General features: G+C 36.5%; 1 protein-coding gene across 9 annotated transcripts in view; it reads right to left on the bottom strand.

The window, feature by feature from the left end:
* HMBOX1 (homeobox containing 1) overlaps positions 1–17,978 on the bottom strand; it is a 185,312-nt gene that overhangs the window by 93,481 nt on the left and 73,853 nt on the right. For all 9 annotated transcript variants that reach the window (XR_009564410.1, XM_030879145.2, XM_030879150.2 and 6 more), the window contains exon 2: positions 8,200–8,279. Coding sequence is in view for 8 of the 9 variants with exons in the window: in XM_030879145.2 (XP_030735005.1) it covers positions 8,200–8,222 (23 nt within the window). In the remaining variant the exon portion in view is untranslated. The remainder of the gene's footprint in view (positions 1–8,199; positions 8,280–17,978) is intronic.

Here is a 17,978-nt window from a genome sequence, read left to right as displayed (position 1 = left end):
AACCTGGAAGAAATGGACAAATTCTTAGAAAGGCACAACCTGCCAAGACTGAATCAGGAAGAAATAGAAAATATGAACAGACCAATCACAAGCACTGAAATTGAAACTGTGATTAAAAATCTTCCAACAAGCAAAAGCCCAGGACCAGATGGCTTCACAGGCGAATTCTATCAAACATTTAGAGAAGAGCTATCACCTATCCTTCTCAGACTCTTCCAAAATATAGCAGAGGGAGGAACACTCCCCAACTCATTCTACGAGGCCACCATCACCCTGATACCAAAACCAGACAAGGATGTCACAAAGAAAGAAAACTACAGGCCAATATCACTGATGAACATAGATGCAAAGATCCTCAACAAAATACTAGCAAACAGAATCCAACAGCACATTAAACGGATCATACACCATGATCAAGTGGGGTTTATTCCAGGAATGCAAGGATTCTTCAATATACGCAAATCAATCAACGTGATACACCATATTAACAAATTGAAGGAGAAAAACCATATGATCATCTCAATAGATGCAGAGAAAGCTTTTGACAAAATTCAACACCCATTTATGATAAAAACCCTGCAGAAAGTAGGCATAGAGGGAACTTTCCTCAACATAATAAAGGCCATATATGACAAACCCACAGCCAACATCGTCCTCAATGGTGAAAAACTGAAAGCATTTCCACTAAGATCAGGAACAAGACAAGGTTGCCCACTCTCACCACTCTTATTCAACATAGTTTTGGAAGTTTTAGCCACAGCAATCAGAGAAGAAAAGGAAATAAAAGGAATCCAAATCGGAAAAGAAGAAGTAAAGCTGTCACTGTTTGCAGATGACATGATACTATACATAGAGAATCCTAAGGATGCTACCAGAAAACTACTAGAGCTAATCAATGAATTTGGTAAAGTAGCAGGATACAAAATTAATGCACAGAAATCTCTGGCATTCCTATACACTAAGGATGAAAAATCTGAAAGTGAAATCAAGAAAACACTCCCATTTACCATTGCAACAAAAAGAATAAAATACCTAGGAATAAACCTACCTAAGGAGACAAAAGACCTGTATGCAGAAAATTATAAGACACTGATGAAAGAAATTAAAGATGATACAAATAGATGGAGAGATATACCATGTTCTTGGATTGGAAGAATCAACATTGTGAAAATGACTCTACTACCCAAAGCAATCTACAGATTCAATGCAATCCCTATGAAACTACCACTGGCATTTTTCACAGAACTAGAACAAAAAATTTCACAATTTGTATGGAAACACAAAAGACCCCGAATAGCCAAAGCAATCTTGAGAACGAAAAATGGAGCTGGAGGAATCAGGCTTCCTGACTTCAGACTATACTACAAAGCTACAGTAATCAAGACAGTATGGTACTGGCACAAAAACAGAAATATAGATCAATGGAACAGGATTGAAAGCCCAGAGATAAACCCACGCACATATGGTCACCTTATCTTTGACAAAGGAGGCAGAAATGTACAGTGGAGAAAGGACAGCCTATTCAATAAGTGGTGCTGGGAAAACTGGACAGCTACATGTAAAAGTATGAGATTAGATCACTCCCTAACACCATACACAAAAATAAGCTCAAAATGGATTAAAGACCTAAATGTAAGGACAGAAACTATCAAACTCTTAGAGGAAAACATAGGCAGAACACTCTATGACATAAATCACAGCAAGGTCCTTTTTGACCCACCTCCTAGAGAAATGGAAATAAAAACAAAAGTAAACAAATGGGACCTAATGAAACTTAAAAGCTTTTGCGCAGCAAAGGAAACCATAAAGAAGACCAAAAGACAACCCTCAGAATGGGAGAAAATATTTGCAAATGAAGCAACTGACAAAGGATTAATCTCCAAAATTTATAAGCAGCTCATGCAGCTTAATAACAAAAAAACAAACAACCCAATCCAAAAATGGGCAGAAGACCTAAATAGACATTTCTCCAAATAAGATATACAGAGTGCCAACAAACACATGAAAGAATGCTCAACATCACTAATCATTAGAGAAATGCAAATCAAAACTACAATGAGATATCATCTCACACCAGTCAGAATGGCCATCATCAAAAAATCTAGAAACAATAAATGCTGGAGAGGGTGTGGAGAAAAGGGAACCCTCTTACACTGTTGGTGGGAATGTAAATTGATACAGCCACTGTGGAGAACAGTATGGAGGTTCCTTAAAAAGCTACAAATAGAACTACCATATGACCCAGCAATCCCACTACTGGGCATATACCCTGAGAAAACCAAAATTCAAAAAGAGTCATGTACCAAAATGTTCATTGCAGCTCTATTTACAATAGCCCAGAGATGGAAACAACCTAAGTGTCCATCATCGGATGAATGGATAAAGAAGATGTGGCACATATATACAATGGAATATTACTCAGCCATAAAAAGAAACGAAATTGAGCTATTTGTAATGTGGATAGACCTAGAGTCTGTCATACAGAGTGAAGTAAGTCAGAAAGAGAGAGACAAATACCGTATGCTAACACATATATATGGAATTTAAGAAAAAAAAAATGTCATGAAAAACCTAGGGGTGAAACAGGAATAAAGACACAGACTTACTAGAGAATGGACTTGAGGCTATGGGGAGGGGGAAGGGTAAACGGTGACAAAGCGATAAAGAGGCATGGACATATATACACTACCAAACGTAAGGTAGATAGCTAGTGGGAAGCAGCCACGTAGCACAGGGAGATCAGCTCGGTGCTTTGTGACCGCCTGGAGGGGTGGGATAGGGAGGGTGGGAGGGAGGGAGACGCAAGAGGGAAGAGATATGGGAACATATGTATATATATAACTGATTCATTTTGTTGTGAAGCTGAAACTAACATACCATTGTAAAGCAATTATACTCCAATAAAGATGTTTAAAAAAAAAAATAAGCAGGCAGAAATCTATAATTTTTATGTGAAACAGTTCTAGTTTTAGAGACAGGCTCATTAAAAATAAAAACAAACATTTTGTGGACCTAAAATAACATGCTGCAGGTCATTTGTGCCCATGGGCCACAGTATCTGCCTTATACCTATAAACATTTTCTTTTGCCCTCTTCCAATTTTTTTTTTTTATTTGCCCTCTTCCAACATTTTCTTTTGCCCTCTTCATTTGTGACAAGCTATTCATCATAAAAGTCCTGTTTTCATGACAATTACATTCTTTCCTGATTGCCTAGTTTTTTTCCTTCAAGGTTTTATAATGTAAAATTTTAAACACAGAGAAAAGTTGAAATAAATTTACAGTGAATGCCCATACACTAACGACCTAGATTTTACCATTAACATTTTACTTGCTTTACTACATATCCATCCATTCCTTTATGCATCCATCCCTCTATTCATCTCATCTTTTGATGCATTTCAAAATCAGTTACAGACATCTGTACACTTCCCCCTAAATACTTCCACATGTATATCATTAATTAGAGCTCAGTATTTGTTCAGGTATTTTTTCTCTTGAAGTAAAATTTAGATAAAATAAAATATGAAAATCTTATGTTTACCATCTATGAGTTCTGAGAAGTACATCCACCTGTGAAATTCAAACCCCTATGAAGTTACAGAATATTACCATCACCCCAGGAAGTTCCCTCATGCCCCTTCCTGGTCAGTCCCTGTCCTCTTCCCTCAGAGGCAATCACTGCTCAGATTTTTTTCCCATGACAGATTAGTTTTGTCTGTTCCAGAACCTCATCTAAATGGAACTTCTATGTACTCTTTTGTGTAAGGCTTCTTTCAGTATAAAGTTTTTGAGATTCATCTGCAATGTTGTATGTATCAGCAGTTTGTTCCTTTTTATTACTGAATAGTACTTCATTGTAGGAATATACCACAGTTTTGTTTAGCCATTCTATTTCGGACACCTGGACGGCTGCCAATTATTAGCTATTCTAAATCTTTGGCAATTACAACTGTACTCTGCTAATTTTCTTGTTAGCTTCATATACCACCCCCTCCCCCACACCCCCCATAACATACCATCAGCTAGTTGGGAGAGAGAGAAAAAAAAAAAACTTTCAACCAGAGTAACTCATTTACTTTTTCTCCTAACTGATGTCAAAAGAACCCTGCTTATTAACACAAATGCTCTATTATTAAAATGCTATGCAGTGTTGGTAATGTTCTGTTCTATGCTAGTTACATTACATAGGTACATTAGCTGTGAACATTCACCAAGTTGTACACTACTGATTTGTACATTTTTCAGTAGGTATATTACATTCAAAATTTGTTGAAAAAGCTGTGTAAACATTTTCCTAATGGCTTATAAGAGACACTTGACACTTCAGTTTCTATCTTAACCCTCAGCCCTTGGTCCTTTCTATCAAGTGCTTAGTAACACATTAATTCTTAATCCTAGGAAGTTCTTTTTAAAAGTAGCTGCCAAGGGCTTCCCTGGTGGCGCAGTGGTTCGGGGTCCGTCTGCCGATGCGGGGGACGCGGGTTCATGCCCTGGTCCGGGAGGATCCCGCGTGCCGCGGAGCGACTGGGCCCGTGAGCCATGGCCGCTGGGCCTGCGCGTCCGGAGCCTGTGCTCCGCGGCAGGAGGGGCCACAGCGGTGAAAGGCCCGCGTACCGCAAAAATATAAAAAATAAAAAAATTTTTTAAAGTAGCTGCCAAATCCCTTTAGTAATCCAAATAATTTACCTCTTAACTTAATGATTTGGTAAATTCAGGTTTCTGTACGTTATTCTTTGCTCTTGAAAATGGAGTTGTCCATTGCTAACTTCATGCTTTGAAGGTCTTCATACTTTCAAAATTCACCATAAACTGACCTTGTTTAGATACGAGATTTCAAGGACTGTTTTATTATACAGACAAAAAAAATCAATTATGATATTTTCCTATCCCATTTATATCAGAGCAGATAGAATTCTGTATATAATTCTTCAAACGTTTCTCTGTATGGAACAGCACTCTGTATATATTAGCATAAAACTAAAATAAATTACAAGAATTTAACCTGTTAACTGAAAAGTATCCATCCTAAAGTTTATATTACAACTACCAGAACTAAAGATTCCACAGTATCTGAAGCAATGTAATATTATGTTATTTCAGATTCCTTGACTATGGGAAACATTTTTAATCCAAAGTCATAAAAGGATATAACAGAAGGCACCTATTATTTTGTCTGCACAGAATGCCTCATTGTTTCCAATCACATGTTCTTGGGGATGTCACTCAAAATACCCTACCTTCTGGCCAACAGCGTGGGCACACAAGGAAACCAAGCCTTGTTCTCCTCAAAATATTCAGGTTAGAGTAGAAGGAAGATGGACAGTCACTGTAACTGTGCTCAGCTGTGGGAAGATGTTAGTCTGGTATATTCCTCACCATGCAGAAGAAGCTAGTTTGTAGGAAACTAAAGCAGGCATACTAAGAAATGCAGAGCAAAGGGGAAAGTTCTACAGTGTTCATATCCCTTGTTCTAGTCATTCCTAAGCCCCTACCTCATCCCTGCTCTTCTTCCCCACCAGGGGTTGAACCCGTGCCCCCTGCAGTGGAAGCGCAGAGTCTTAACCACTGGACCACCACGGAAGTCCACTCCTGCTCTTCTTGCTATATTGTTATGTAAGAGCATAAACTTCCCTTTATGCTTCACCTTGTTTAAATTAGATGTCTGTGCCTTGCACCAAGAGAGGTCCCTAATACAAAGATATACCTTAAGTAAAAAGATCTACAATTGCTAGAATAAAATGTATGACTCCTATAGAGCAGAATGATAGTGGCATAATGAGCAGGATCAAATCATGCATATGACACTGAAGGTACAATATTTTACTGAGAAAATGCCAAGATTAGAAGCTTTCTTGGATATTGAGAACAATATTCCAGTGGCATTAACATAAACAAGGTACACATTCTGTCATTTTCGAATTTTATTTCTTATAATTCACCTAGTTTAAGCACATAATCATGAAATTATGGCTAAAATGACCTACAAAGGTCATCTAAGTCCATGATACCAGCAATTCTTTTATAACAGAAAAAGATAACATGTAAGAACTGAATTAATTTTCCTATGTAGCAGAAGAACTGTTCACAGGATAAGGAACATCTTTCACTTCAAATTACTAATCTGAATGCAGACTCAGGCCAACAGTAATTGAAAATGATGTGAGAAGAATTTTGACACTGTAATAACACAGACAATGTCTGAAGCATAAAAGAACAATTAAATTCAGGAATTATGCCTCAGTTCATAAACTGACATTCTAAAAGACCATACTACTAGACCATAATAGTAAACGTATTTTACAATAAATTTTACCCCACTTGGATATGTAAACCCTTCTTGGATAAGGCCCGAGGTCCAGAACATACTTTCTTAAACTAAATCCTATAATCATGAAGGTTAAAGCATTCACAAATGATTAATCTTGAAATCATATGTGCAAATATGACACAACTACCTTACCTGTAAATCATCAACAGATAATAAGACCTTATTGGATAACACAGCATTTTCTTCAGCTTGACTGCTGTCTTTATCTTTTTATCTAGAATGACTAGGCAAAATATGGTCTAGTCATGTATTAGTTTTGTTTGTCATACATGGTATTTATTCCATGATGATTTAACACATTATTGCATCAGTCATAATATTAACCAACTAAAGACGTACTAAGGCCCTTCTTACTATTTATGGCACATTACACACACAATTATTATTACCATCAAAGGAGAGGCAATTTTAAAGTAAGAAAATGACAAGAGTGAGAATAAGTAAGAAATGAAGATTTGCTGGGGATTGAGCTTCACAGTATGGTAAAATGATTCTATAATTCAAACCAATGGCAGAACTGACTAACGCAGAGAAGAGAGACTATGACTACAGATAATAGTATAAAAATGTTCTTTTCATAATAAAAAGATTTTGAGAAAAATAAGATTATATTCAATTTACAATCATACTTTAATAGCTATTTTTAAATTACCACTAATTAAGGTTGAGATTTTTAAATTACAGCCACCTTATACACATTTGGGAAAATAAAATCCTAGTGTTGATAAAAACATGTAAGTTTACAGAGGGAGATATAAATTAGGTGTGCAATCAGAGAACAGGAGACCATTTAGACAAAAATCATTCAACTAACACTTATTGAGTGACCCCTATGTGTCAGACCATGTACAAGGCAGAGAGGATGCAACAAGGAACAAATTAGGCAAAAATTCCTGGCCTCATGATGCTTAATTACATTCTAATGGCTATAGAAAATAGCCATTAACAAATAAATTGTATTTTTTAAAAAAGGGAAACTCAGGCCCAAAGCAAACACAGTGCCTTCCCTTTCCCAAGGACACAGCTACTTAGCAGCAACTCAGGCTACAGTTCACACCACCTGGCCTATTCCAGAGACTTTTAGATATATGATAAAGCCAATGAGAGAAGAAAAAAGTTTAACAAAAAACCTAAATAACAAGGAAAATCTATCTTAATGTCTACTTACTGGATTATAGAACTGTCAACCAAAACAGAAGGAATTTAATTGAAATATTGGTTGACCCAAATTTTAGAAAATGCTTACGCTAAAGGCACTCTGCACTAGAACTCTAAAGATGTACTTAATGAGCTAATAGATACTTTATCTACTCTAGAATACTTTTATTCAGAGGCCTATTTAATATGAACTAGTGGTTACAGCTCATGTCCTAGCACAAAAAAAACTCTCTACATAATACCACCATCCAATTTGTATTTTTTGCCAGACTCCAAAGAAAGTCTACCAGCTACATTAGCTAATAGACTTAACTACATTATCATCCCCAGTAGGTAAAGAAAATGGCTAAGGTGTTTAGTAGTTTGCATACAAAAGGCAGCATTAAGGTAGCATTCTTCCAATATTCTGCTTGTCACAAGGTATTTAATACCAGCCATCTGTTTCACAAATTTCTAGGCTATTAAGCAGTTTAAAATTATATGTAATTTTATGTTCAATTGAAAATTAATGTTAGACTTCAAACTTGAAACAGAAATGGTAAAAGAGAAAGTTGATAGATTTGAAAATTCATTCCTTACCACATAACTATGAAAAAATTCTTTCAGCTCTACAAACGCCTGCTGTCATTTGTGGATCATAATCATAATGATTTTTAAATTTTATTAAAACAATTGAGAGGATGAAAATTAAGAGAAGAATTAGATACTTACACCACTGGAAAGGAACTGAGCATACTTTACATGAGGTGAATCAATATCTTTTCTAGAGATGATCAGCGTTATTTATCATTCTGTGGAATAAAGACAGAAAATTCAGAAATAGTTTTTAATCAAGTATTGAACAAAAATTTTAATTACATACTTAAGGATTAACAGTTAACATCGGATACTCATGATTTTAAAATTATTTTGTAATTCTGCAAGGAAACATTGGTTTGAAGGAAAATTTTAAAAATAGAAAAATGCTTTTGATAGCTTTCAAAATCATTCTCTTGGAAAAAGTAATGAAAATCATACCCCTGAAGCTTAATCTGTTACCAGACACCACTGAGGGAAACAGGTTTAAACATGCAATGGAATATATATATATACACACACTGTAGTGACATTCAAGATAATTTGTTGATAATAACATCAATGCGTTTACGTAGAATCCTATAAACAAAAAACCACACCACAGCATGATTGCAGCTAACAGTCTTAACTGTGGGGTAAATCCTGGGGTCTAGTTCCAAGTCTATTACTTATTTTACTGCTAGCCAAATCTTCAGTGACTGAATTTCTCTAAGTCTCAATCTCTGCATCTATAAAACAGGGATAATAGATAACTACTTCAAAACGCTACAAGAATTTAAAACATTTTTTAAATGGTGGTGATGAAGCACTTCACAAACTATCAAGTAGCAGAGACTATTAATACCAGTTTAAAAAAGACACCAATACCCATGTCGATTCCTGAACAGAGTGTAAGTTAATAATGGAGTGAGTCTAGTACTTCTATCTTCTGATTAGCATTCTACTGCTTTATTCAGCATTCAGACACTGTGACCCCTTTCAATTCAGACATAGATCTGAACAAAAAGTGAAATCTACCATTCACAGTTTAGGAGCTAAAGATCATGTATTACTGACTGAACTTATTAGCACTTTCAAACCATAATCTATAGAGGCAGCTATTTCCATGAACTCAAAGTTAATATTATAAATTAGACAAAAGTTAAAAATGTTGATGTCAAAAACTCTCTCATTAAAATACACATTCAGCACTGAATTATATAAAGCAAGACCAAAGTGTCTAACAGTGACTAATGATATATGTGAAATATACAGGGTAAAGTTAGAAATCTTTCATATTTCATATTCTAAATTGTAGCTTTAATGAAGTTCCTGCTGTAGTTAATTTTATTGCTGACTTAAGAAACACTGGTCCTAAAAGGTAGATATAAAATACAAAGAAAATCTACTGAAAATATTGTTGATTACATTTCCTAGACAAAATAGCAACACCAAGCCACAAAACTGATTACTGGTCAATACACGTTTTTTCCACTCTTGCTCAAATGCAGTTAAAATATACTAAGTATTTACTTGCCCTGACATAGGCACAAGGTCATAATATGAGTAAGATATGGTCCCAGCAGTGTAGAACCTTATTAAACTATGCGGAAGGGTCAAATAAAAATCACACACACACACATCCTTCTAATAAAAGGCATAATGTGATAAGTCTAAAAATTCAAGGTCTATGAGAATAACAATTTAGAAATTAATTTAGGTCACAGAGAACTGGGAAGACTTCTTCAAGTGAGATCTCAGCTGTTATCTGAAGTTTAGAATAAGACTTCCACCAAACCAAAATGTGAAGGGAGGTTAGAATCAGTGGAGGAAAGAATCAGGGAGAAGGAACAATTAAAAGAGATTATGAAGGATGATTAGGGAATAAGTAGACCTGTGTTGTTGGCCTTTAACATGTATGTATGAGAAGACAGGTAGAAAGGGAGGACTTCAACTATCTATGGAGGGCTGGTAAATGCCTTGCAGTAATTCTGACCTTTATTCTGTAAGAATGCGAATGATGCTACAGCTGAATCAGACAATCTAGGAAGTAAATCACCAAAGACCCTCATTTCACAGATAAGGAAACTGAGATTAAGACACTGATACAGACCTGTATAACTGCAAATCACTGAATTCATGTCATTTATATTTCAGATATAAATGGGCTAAAAATATTCTATAAAAATAAAATATTCTAAGAACAGAAGACCAAGCAAGCATGGTGCTATGAGTTCTCTACTCTCAGGTTCAACGTCACAGAGCCCTCCTAGCATAGGATACAGATTTTTTTTAAACTGACAGATTAAAAATGTATATTAAAATCACACCCATTAGAATGGCTATAATCAAGAAACAGAAAATAACAAGGATTGGCACAGATGTGGATAAAATAAAAGCTTTGTGTGCTGCCGATGAAAATGTGTAATGGTGGTGCCACTATGGAAATTACAATAGTATGGCAGTTCCTCAAAACAATTAAACACAGATTACCATAAGATCCGCAGTTCTACTTCTGGGTGTATACCCAGAAGAAGTGAAAGCAGGGACTCGAAAATATATTTGTACACCCAAGTTTATAGCAGCATATTCACAAAAGCCAAAAGGTGGAAACAAACTCAAATGTCCATCGATGGATGAATGGCTAAACAAAATGTGGTACACACATAACATATAAGGGAATATTATTCAGCCTTAAAAAACAAGGAAATTCTGACATAGTAACACGGATGAACCCTGAAGGCATTACACTAAGTGAAACAAGACAGTCACAAAAGGTCAAATACTGTATAATTCCACTTTTAAGAGGTATTTAGAGTTATCAAATTCAAATAGAAAGTAGAATGGTGCTTGAATGGGGCTGTGGAAGGGGGAGTTATTGTTTAATGGTACAAAGTTTCAGTTTGGGAAGATGAAAAAGTTCTAGAGATGGATGACAGTGATGGTTGTACAACAATGTTTACTGTGCTTAATGTCACTGAACTGTATGCTTAAAAATGGTTAAAATGGTAAATTTTATATTATGTATATTTTATTACTGCAAAAAGTAGAGTATTACAATGAAAGAAAATGTACATTAAAAGGTATCAGGGATAAAAGTTCAAGGATGCTGAATCATATTTAAGCACCCAGCTATAAAAAGCAAGTAAGTTATAAAAGATAAAAAATCAGCTCCTCATTGGACTTCTAATCTGTTATACTTTAAAAAAAGAGAAAGAAAGAGTTGAATAACATTCACAGGGGACAAGGAGAAAAGAATTCCATACCAACAAAACTTACACTTTGATATATGAAAAAAATTGCAAATATGCAAGAATTGAGAGAGTATATTTTCTCAGTTACCCCAACTGAGAAAAATAATTGAGAAAGGGTTCTAAATAAGAAAAAATAAACCAGAATAGAGACATGGTAACAGGGAAGATGATGAGAAAGGGTAATATAAGCAACGAATCTTTCAGTTTATATCATGTAATATACATTTAGATAATAACCGAATATCTAAGAATGTATAACTTACATGATAAATAAGGACTCTTGAAACAAAGGACTTTATCCCCAAAGAAATTTTAATAGATATCTATTCAAGATGTACTAAACAATCTATTCAAAATAAAAGAGTTGTAGGCAGGGTAGATGGAGGGAGGCAGAAGTAAAAGTACTCTCAAGATCTGAAAGAAGAGAACGAGGGGAAAACAGAAGAGAGGCAGAAAATAAAAGTACTCTAAAGGTCTCATCTTTTCATGGTCAAGAAGACACCTGGGAGAAAAATGCGCACCTTTTTGGGGAAAATAGTATTTTGTTTTAATTTATTTTGTTCTCTGCAAAAAATGCAGAGAAACATGTATCAATCGAGGCATAATTTCAAGGTCAAAAGTATTGAGTGGGGACTTCCCTGGTGGCACAGTGGGTAGGAATCCACCTGCCAATGCAGGGGACACGGGTTCGAGCCCTGGTCTGGGAAGATCCCACATGCCACGGAGCAACTAAGCCCGTGTGCCACAACTACTAAGCCTGCACTCTAGAGCCCGCGAGCCACACCTACTGAGCCTGCGCACCTAGAGCCTGTGCTCCGCAACAACAGAAGCCACTGCAGTGAGAAGCCTGTACACCGAAACAAAGAGTAGCCCCTGCTTGAGGCAACTACAGAAAGCCCATGAGCAGCAATGAGGACCCAACGCAGCCAAATACCTAAATTAATTAAATAAATTTGAGTTAAAAAAAGTATCGAGTAGGATAAAGATTATACAATTGTAAAATATAGTTTATGACCAATATGAGTTATAAAGTTGTATATACCAAATAACACAGCAGGTAATAAAGCAAAACTTATTAGAGCTTTAATAATTTTATTTTTAAAGATACAAATACACTCACTGATGTGTATAAAATTGATGACTAATAAGGACCTGCTGTATAAAAAATAAATAAAATAAAATTCAAAAATTTTTTAAAAAGCAAAGAAAAAAAAAGATACAAATATACTGAGTTATTTCAGTATACCTTGTAGAAGAGACAAATATAGTTCCAAAAAACAAAAAACAGAAATTATATTAACAATAAACTAATTTCAGAGATACGTAATATAGAAAATTTAGGAAAAGTTACCAAAAATATTTTGTTATAAATGACGAGATGACCTAGATAATCTTTGGATCAAAGAAGAAATCAAAAGAGAAATTATGATCTACATAGTAAGCTACAACATAAAATAGCTATGATTTAATAATCATAATAAAAACCCAGGTGACCTAGCAAAATTTGTATTCAGAAGTAAATTTATGGCCTTCATAGCTTTTAATATTTTTAAAAGGCAGAGGCGGGGGGGAAACCTAGTAAATAAGAAATTAGAAAAAATACAAACTGCATCAAAATGAACTAGGAAGAAAGAACTAAGAGATACTATTTGACATTAATATAAAGTAAAGAAGTTATAGAAAGCATAAATAAGTCCAAAAGCTAGCTCTCTGAAACATGATTAAAGAATCAGAGAGTCTAATAAGGGGGTGAAAAAAAAAAGAGTGAGAGGGAAAACTCACGATAGTCAAAATGAAAAGAGAAATCATAAGTATAGAAGAGAATTAAGAAAATAAGACAGGGCTTCCCTGGTGGCACAGTGGTTGAGAGTCCGCCTGCCGATGCAGGGGACACAGATTCGTGCCCCGGTCCGGGAAGATCCCACATGCCATGAAGCGGCTGGGCCTGTGAGCCACGGCCGCTGAGCCTGCGCGTCCAGAGCCTGTGCTCCACAACGGGAGAGACCACAACAGTGAGAGGCCCGCGTACCGCAAAAAAAAAAAGAAAAAGAAAAAGAAAAGAAAATAAGACAAAGCTAAGAAAATACAAATGCAATTTCTTGGCAATTCATTTGAAAACCGAAGAGAAAAATGTTTTCCCAGTAAGACAGAAAATATCAAAATTGACCCAAGAGAAATGAACTGAGTAGAACCAAATAGCACGAATTAAAGGTAATTAAAAATCTACTGAAGGAGGAGGAACTAAGATGGCGGAGTAGAAGGATGTGCTCTCACTCCCTCTTGTGAGAACACGAGAATCACAACTAGCTCCTGGACAATCATCGACAGGAAGACACTGGAACTCACCAAAAAAGATACCCCACATCCAAAGACAAAGGAGAAGCCACAACGAGACGGTAGGAGGGGTGCAATCACAGTAAAATCAAATCCCATAACTGCTGGGTGGGTGACTCACAGACTGGAGAACACATACCACAGAAGTCCACCAACTGGAGGAGTGAAGGTTCTGAGCCCCACGTCAGGCTTCCCAACCTGGGGGTCCGGCAACGGGAGGAGGAATTGCTAGAGAACCAGACTTTGAAGCCTAGTAGTATTTCACTACAGGACTTCGACAGGACTGGGGGAAACAGAGACTCCACTCTTGGAGGGCACACACAAAGTAGTGTGCGCATCGGGACCCAGGGAAAGGAGCAGTGTCCCCAGGGGAAGCTGAACCAGACCTAACTGCTAGTGTTGGAGGGTCTCCTGCAGAGGTGGGGGCTGGCTGTGGCTCGCTGTGGGGACAAGGACACTGACAGCAGAAATTCTGGAAAGTACTCCTTGGCGTGAGCCCTCCCAGAGTCTGTCATTACCCCACCAAAGAGCCCAGGTAGGCGCCAGTGTTGGGTTGCCTCAGGCCAAACAACCAACAGGGAGGGAACCGAGCCCCACCCATCAACAGTCAAGCAGATTAAAGTTTTACTGAGCTCTGCGCACCAGAGCAACACCCAGATCTACCCACCATCAGTCCCTCCCATCAGGAAACTTGCTCAAGCCTCTTACATAGCCTAATCCACCAGAGGGCAGACAGCAGAAGCAAGAACTACAATCCTGCAGCCTGTGGAACAAAAACCACATTCACAGAAAGATAGACAAGATGAAAAGGCAGAGGGCTATGTACCACATGAAGCAACAAGATAAAGCCCCAGAAAAACAACTAAATGAAGTAGAGATAGGCAACCGTCCAGAAAAAGAATTCAGAATAATGAAAGTGAAGATGATCCAGGACCTCGGAAAAAGAATGGAGGCAAAGATTGAGAAGATGCAAGAAATGTTTGACAAAGATCTAGAAGAATTAAAGAACACACAACAGAGATGAACAATACAATAACTGAAATGAAAACTACACTAGAAGGAATCAATAGCAGAATAACTGAGGCAGAAGAACAGGTAAATGACCTGGAACACAGAATGGTGGAGTTCACTGCTGCAGAACAGAATAAAGAAAAAAGAATGAAAAGAAATGAAGACAGCCTAAGAGACCTCTGGGACAACATTAAATGCAAAAACATTCACATTATAGGCGTCCCAGAAGGAGAAGAGAGAGAGAAAGGACCAGAGAAAATATTTGAAGAGATTATAGTCGAAAACTTCCCTAACATGGGAAAGGAAATAGCTACCCAAGTCCAGGAAGCACAGCGAGTCCCATACAGGATAAATGCAAGGAGAAACACACTGAGACACACAGTAATCAAACTGGCAAAAATTAAAGACAAAGAAAAATTATCGAAGGCAGCAAGGGAAAAACGACAAATAACATACAAGGGAACTCCCATCAGGTTAACAGCTGATTTCTCAGCAGAAACTCTACAAGCCAGAAGGGAGGGGCATGATATACTTAAAGTGATGAAAGGGAAGAACCTACAACCAAGATTACTCTACCCAGCAAGGATCTCATTCAGATTCGATGGAGAAATCAAAAGCTTTACAGACAAGCAAAAGCTAAGAGAATTCAGCACCACCAAACCAGCTCTACAAGAAATGCTAAAGGAACTTCTTTAAGTGGGAAACACAAGAGAAGGACCTACAAAAACAAACCCAAAACAATTAAGAAAATGGTCATAGGAACATACATATCAATAATTACCTTAAACGTGAATGAATTAAATGCTCCAACCAAAAGACACAGGCTTGCTGAATGGATACAAAAACAAGACCCATATATATGCTGTCTACAAGAGACCCACTACACACCTAGCGACATATACAGACTGAAAGTGAGGGGATGGAAAAAGATATACCATGCAAATGGAAATCAAAAGAAAGCTGGAGTAGCAATACTCGTATGAGATAAAATAGACTTTAAAATAAAGAATGTTACAAGAGACAAGAACGGACACTACATAATGATCAAGAGATCAATCCAAGAAGAAGATATAACCATTATAAATATATATGCACCCAACATAGGAGCACCTCAGTACATAAGGCAACCACTAACAGCTATAAAAGAGGAAATCGACAGTAACACAATAATAGTGGGGGACTTCAACACCTCACTTACACCAATGGACAGATCATCCAAAATGAAAATAAATAAGGAAACACAAGCTTTAAATGACACAATAGACCAGATAGATTTAATTGATATTTATAGGACATTCCATCCAAAAACAGCAGATTACACTTTCTTCTCAAGTGCGCACAGAACATTCTCCAGGACAGATCACATCTTGGGTCACAAATCAAGCCTCAGTAAATTTAAGAAAACTGAAATCATATCAAGCATCTTTTCTGACCACAACGCTATGAGATTAGAAATGAATTACAGGGAAAAAAACGTAAAAAACAGAAACACATGGAGGCTAAACAATATGTTACTAAATAACCAAGAGATCACTGAAGAAATCAAAGAGGAAATCACAAAATACCTAGAGACAAATGACAATGAAAACACAACGATCCAACATTTATGGGATGCAGCAAAAGCAGTTCTACGAGAGAAGTTTATAGCTATACAAGCCTACCTCAAGAAACAAGAAAAATCTCAAATAAACAATCTAACCTTACATCTAAAGGAACTAGAGAAAGAAGAACAAACAAAACCCAAAGTTAGCAGAAGGACAGAAATCATAAAGACCAGAGCAGAAATAAATGAAATAGAAACAAAGAAAACAATAGCAAAGATCAATAAAACTAAAAGCTGGTTCTTTGAGAAGATACACAAAATTGATAAACCATTAGCCAGACTCACCAAGAAAAAGAGGGAGAGGACTCAAATCAACAAAATTAGAAATAAAAAAGGAGAAGTTACAACAGACACAGCAGAAATACAAAGCATCCTAGGAGACTACTACAAGCAACTCTATGCCAATAAAATGGACAACCTGGAAGAAATGGACAAATTCTTAGAAACGTATAACCTCCCAAGACTGAACCAGGAAGAAACAGAAAATATGAACAGACCAATCACAAGTAATGAAATTGAAACTGTGATTAAAAAACTTCCAACAAACAAAAGTCCAGAACCAGATGGCTTCACAGGTGAATTCTATCAAACATTTAGAGAAGAGCTAACACGCATCCTTCTCAAACTCTTCCAAAACTTGCAGAGGAAGGAACACTCCCAAACTCATTCTATGAGGCCACCATCACCCTGATACCAAAACCAGACAAACATACTACAAAAAAAGAAAATTACAGACCAATATCACTGATGAATATAGATGCAAAAATCCTCAACAAAATACTAGCAAACAGACTCCAACAACACATTAAAAGGATCATACACCATGATCAAGTGGGATTTATCCCAGGGATGCAAGGATTCTTCAATATGCGCAAATCAATGTGATACACCATATTAACAAATTAAATGAGAAAAACCATATGATCATCTCAATAGATGCAGAAAAAGCTTTTGACAAAATTCAACACCCATTTATGATAAAAACTCTCCAGAAAGTGGGCATAGAGGGAACCGACCTCAACATAATAAAGGCCATATACGACAAACCCACAGCAAACATCATTGTCAATGGTGAAAAACTGAAAGCATTTCCTCTAAGATCAGGAACAAGACAAGGATGTCCACTCTCACCACTATTATTCAACATAGTTTTGGAAGTCCTAGCCACGGCAATCAGAGAAGAAAAAGAAATAAAAGGAAAACAAATTGGAAAAGAAGTAGTAAAACTGTCACTGTTTGCAGATGACATGATACTATACATACAGAATCCTAAAGATGCCACCAGACAACTACTAGAGCTAATCAATGAATTTGGTAAAGTTGCAGGATACAAAATTAATGCACAGAAATCTCTTGCATTCCTATACACTAATAATGAAAAATCTGAAAAAGAAATTAAGGAAACTCCCGTTTACCACTGCAACATAAAGAATAAAATACCTAGGAATAAACCTACCTAGGAAGACAAAAGACCTGTATGTAGAAAACTATAAGACACTGATGAAAGAAATTAAAGATGATACCAACAGATGGAGAGATATACCATGTTCTTGGATTGGAAGAATTAATATTGTGAAAATGACTATACTCCCCAAAGCAATCTATAGATTCAATGCAATCCCTATCAAATTACCAATGGCATTTTTTACAGAACTAGAACAAAAAATCTTAAAATTTGTATAGAGACACAAAAGACCCCGAGTACCCAAAGCAGTCTTGAGGGAAAAAAAATG

This window comes from Globicephala melas, chromosome 6, assembly GCF_963455315.2.
Source record: "Globicephala melas chromosome 6, mGloMel1.2, whole genome shotgun sequence".
Classification (NCBI taxonomy): Eukaryota; Metazoa; Chordata; class Mammalia; order Artiodactyla; family Delphinidae; genus Globicephala; species Globicephala melas.
This window is presented reverse-complemented; position numbering and strand designations above follow the sequence as displayed.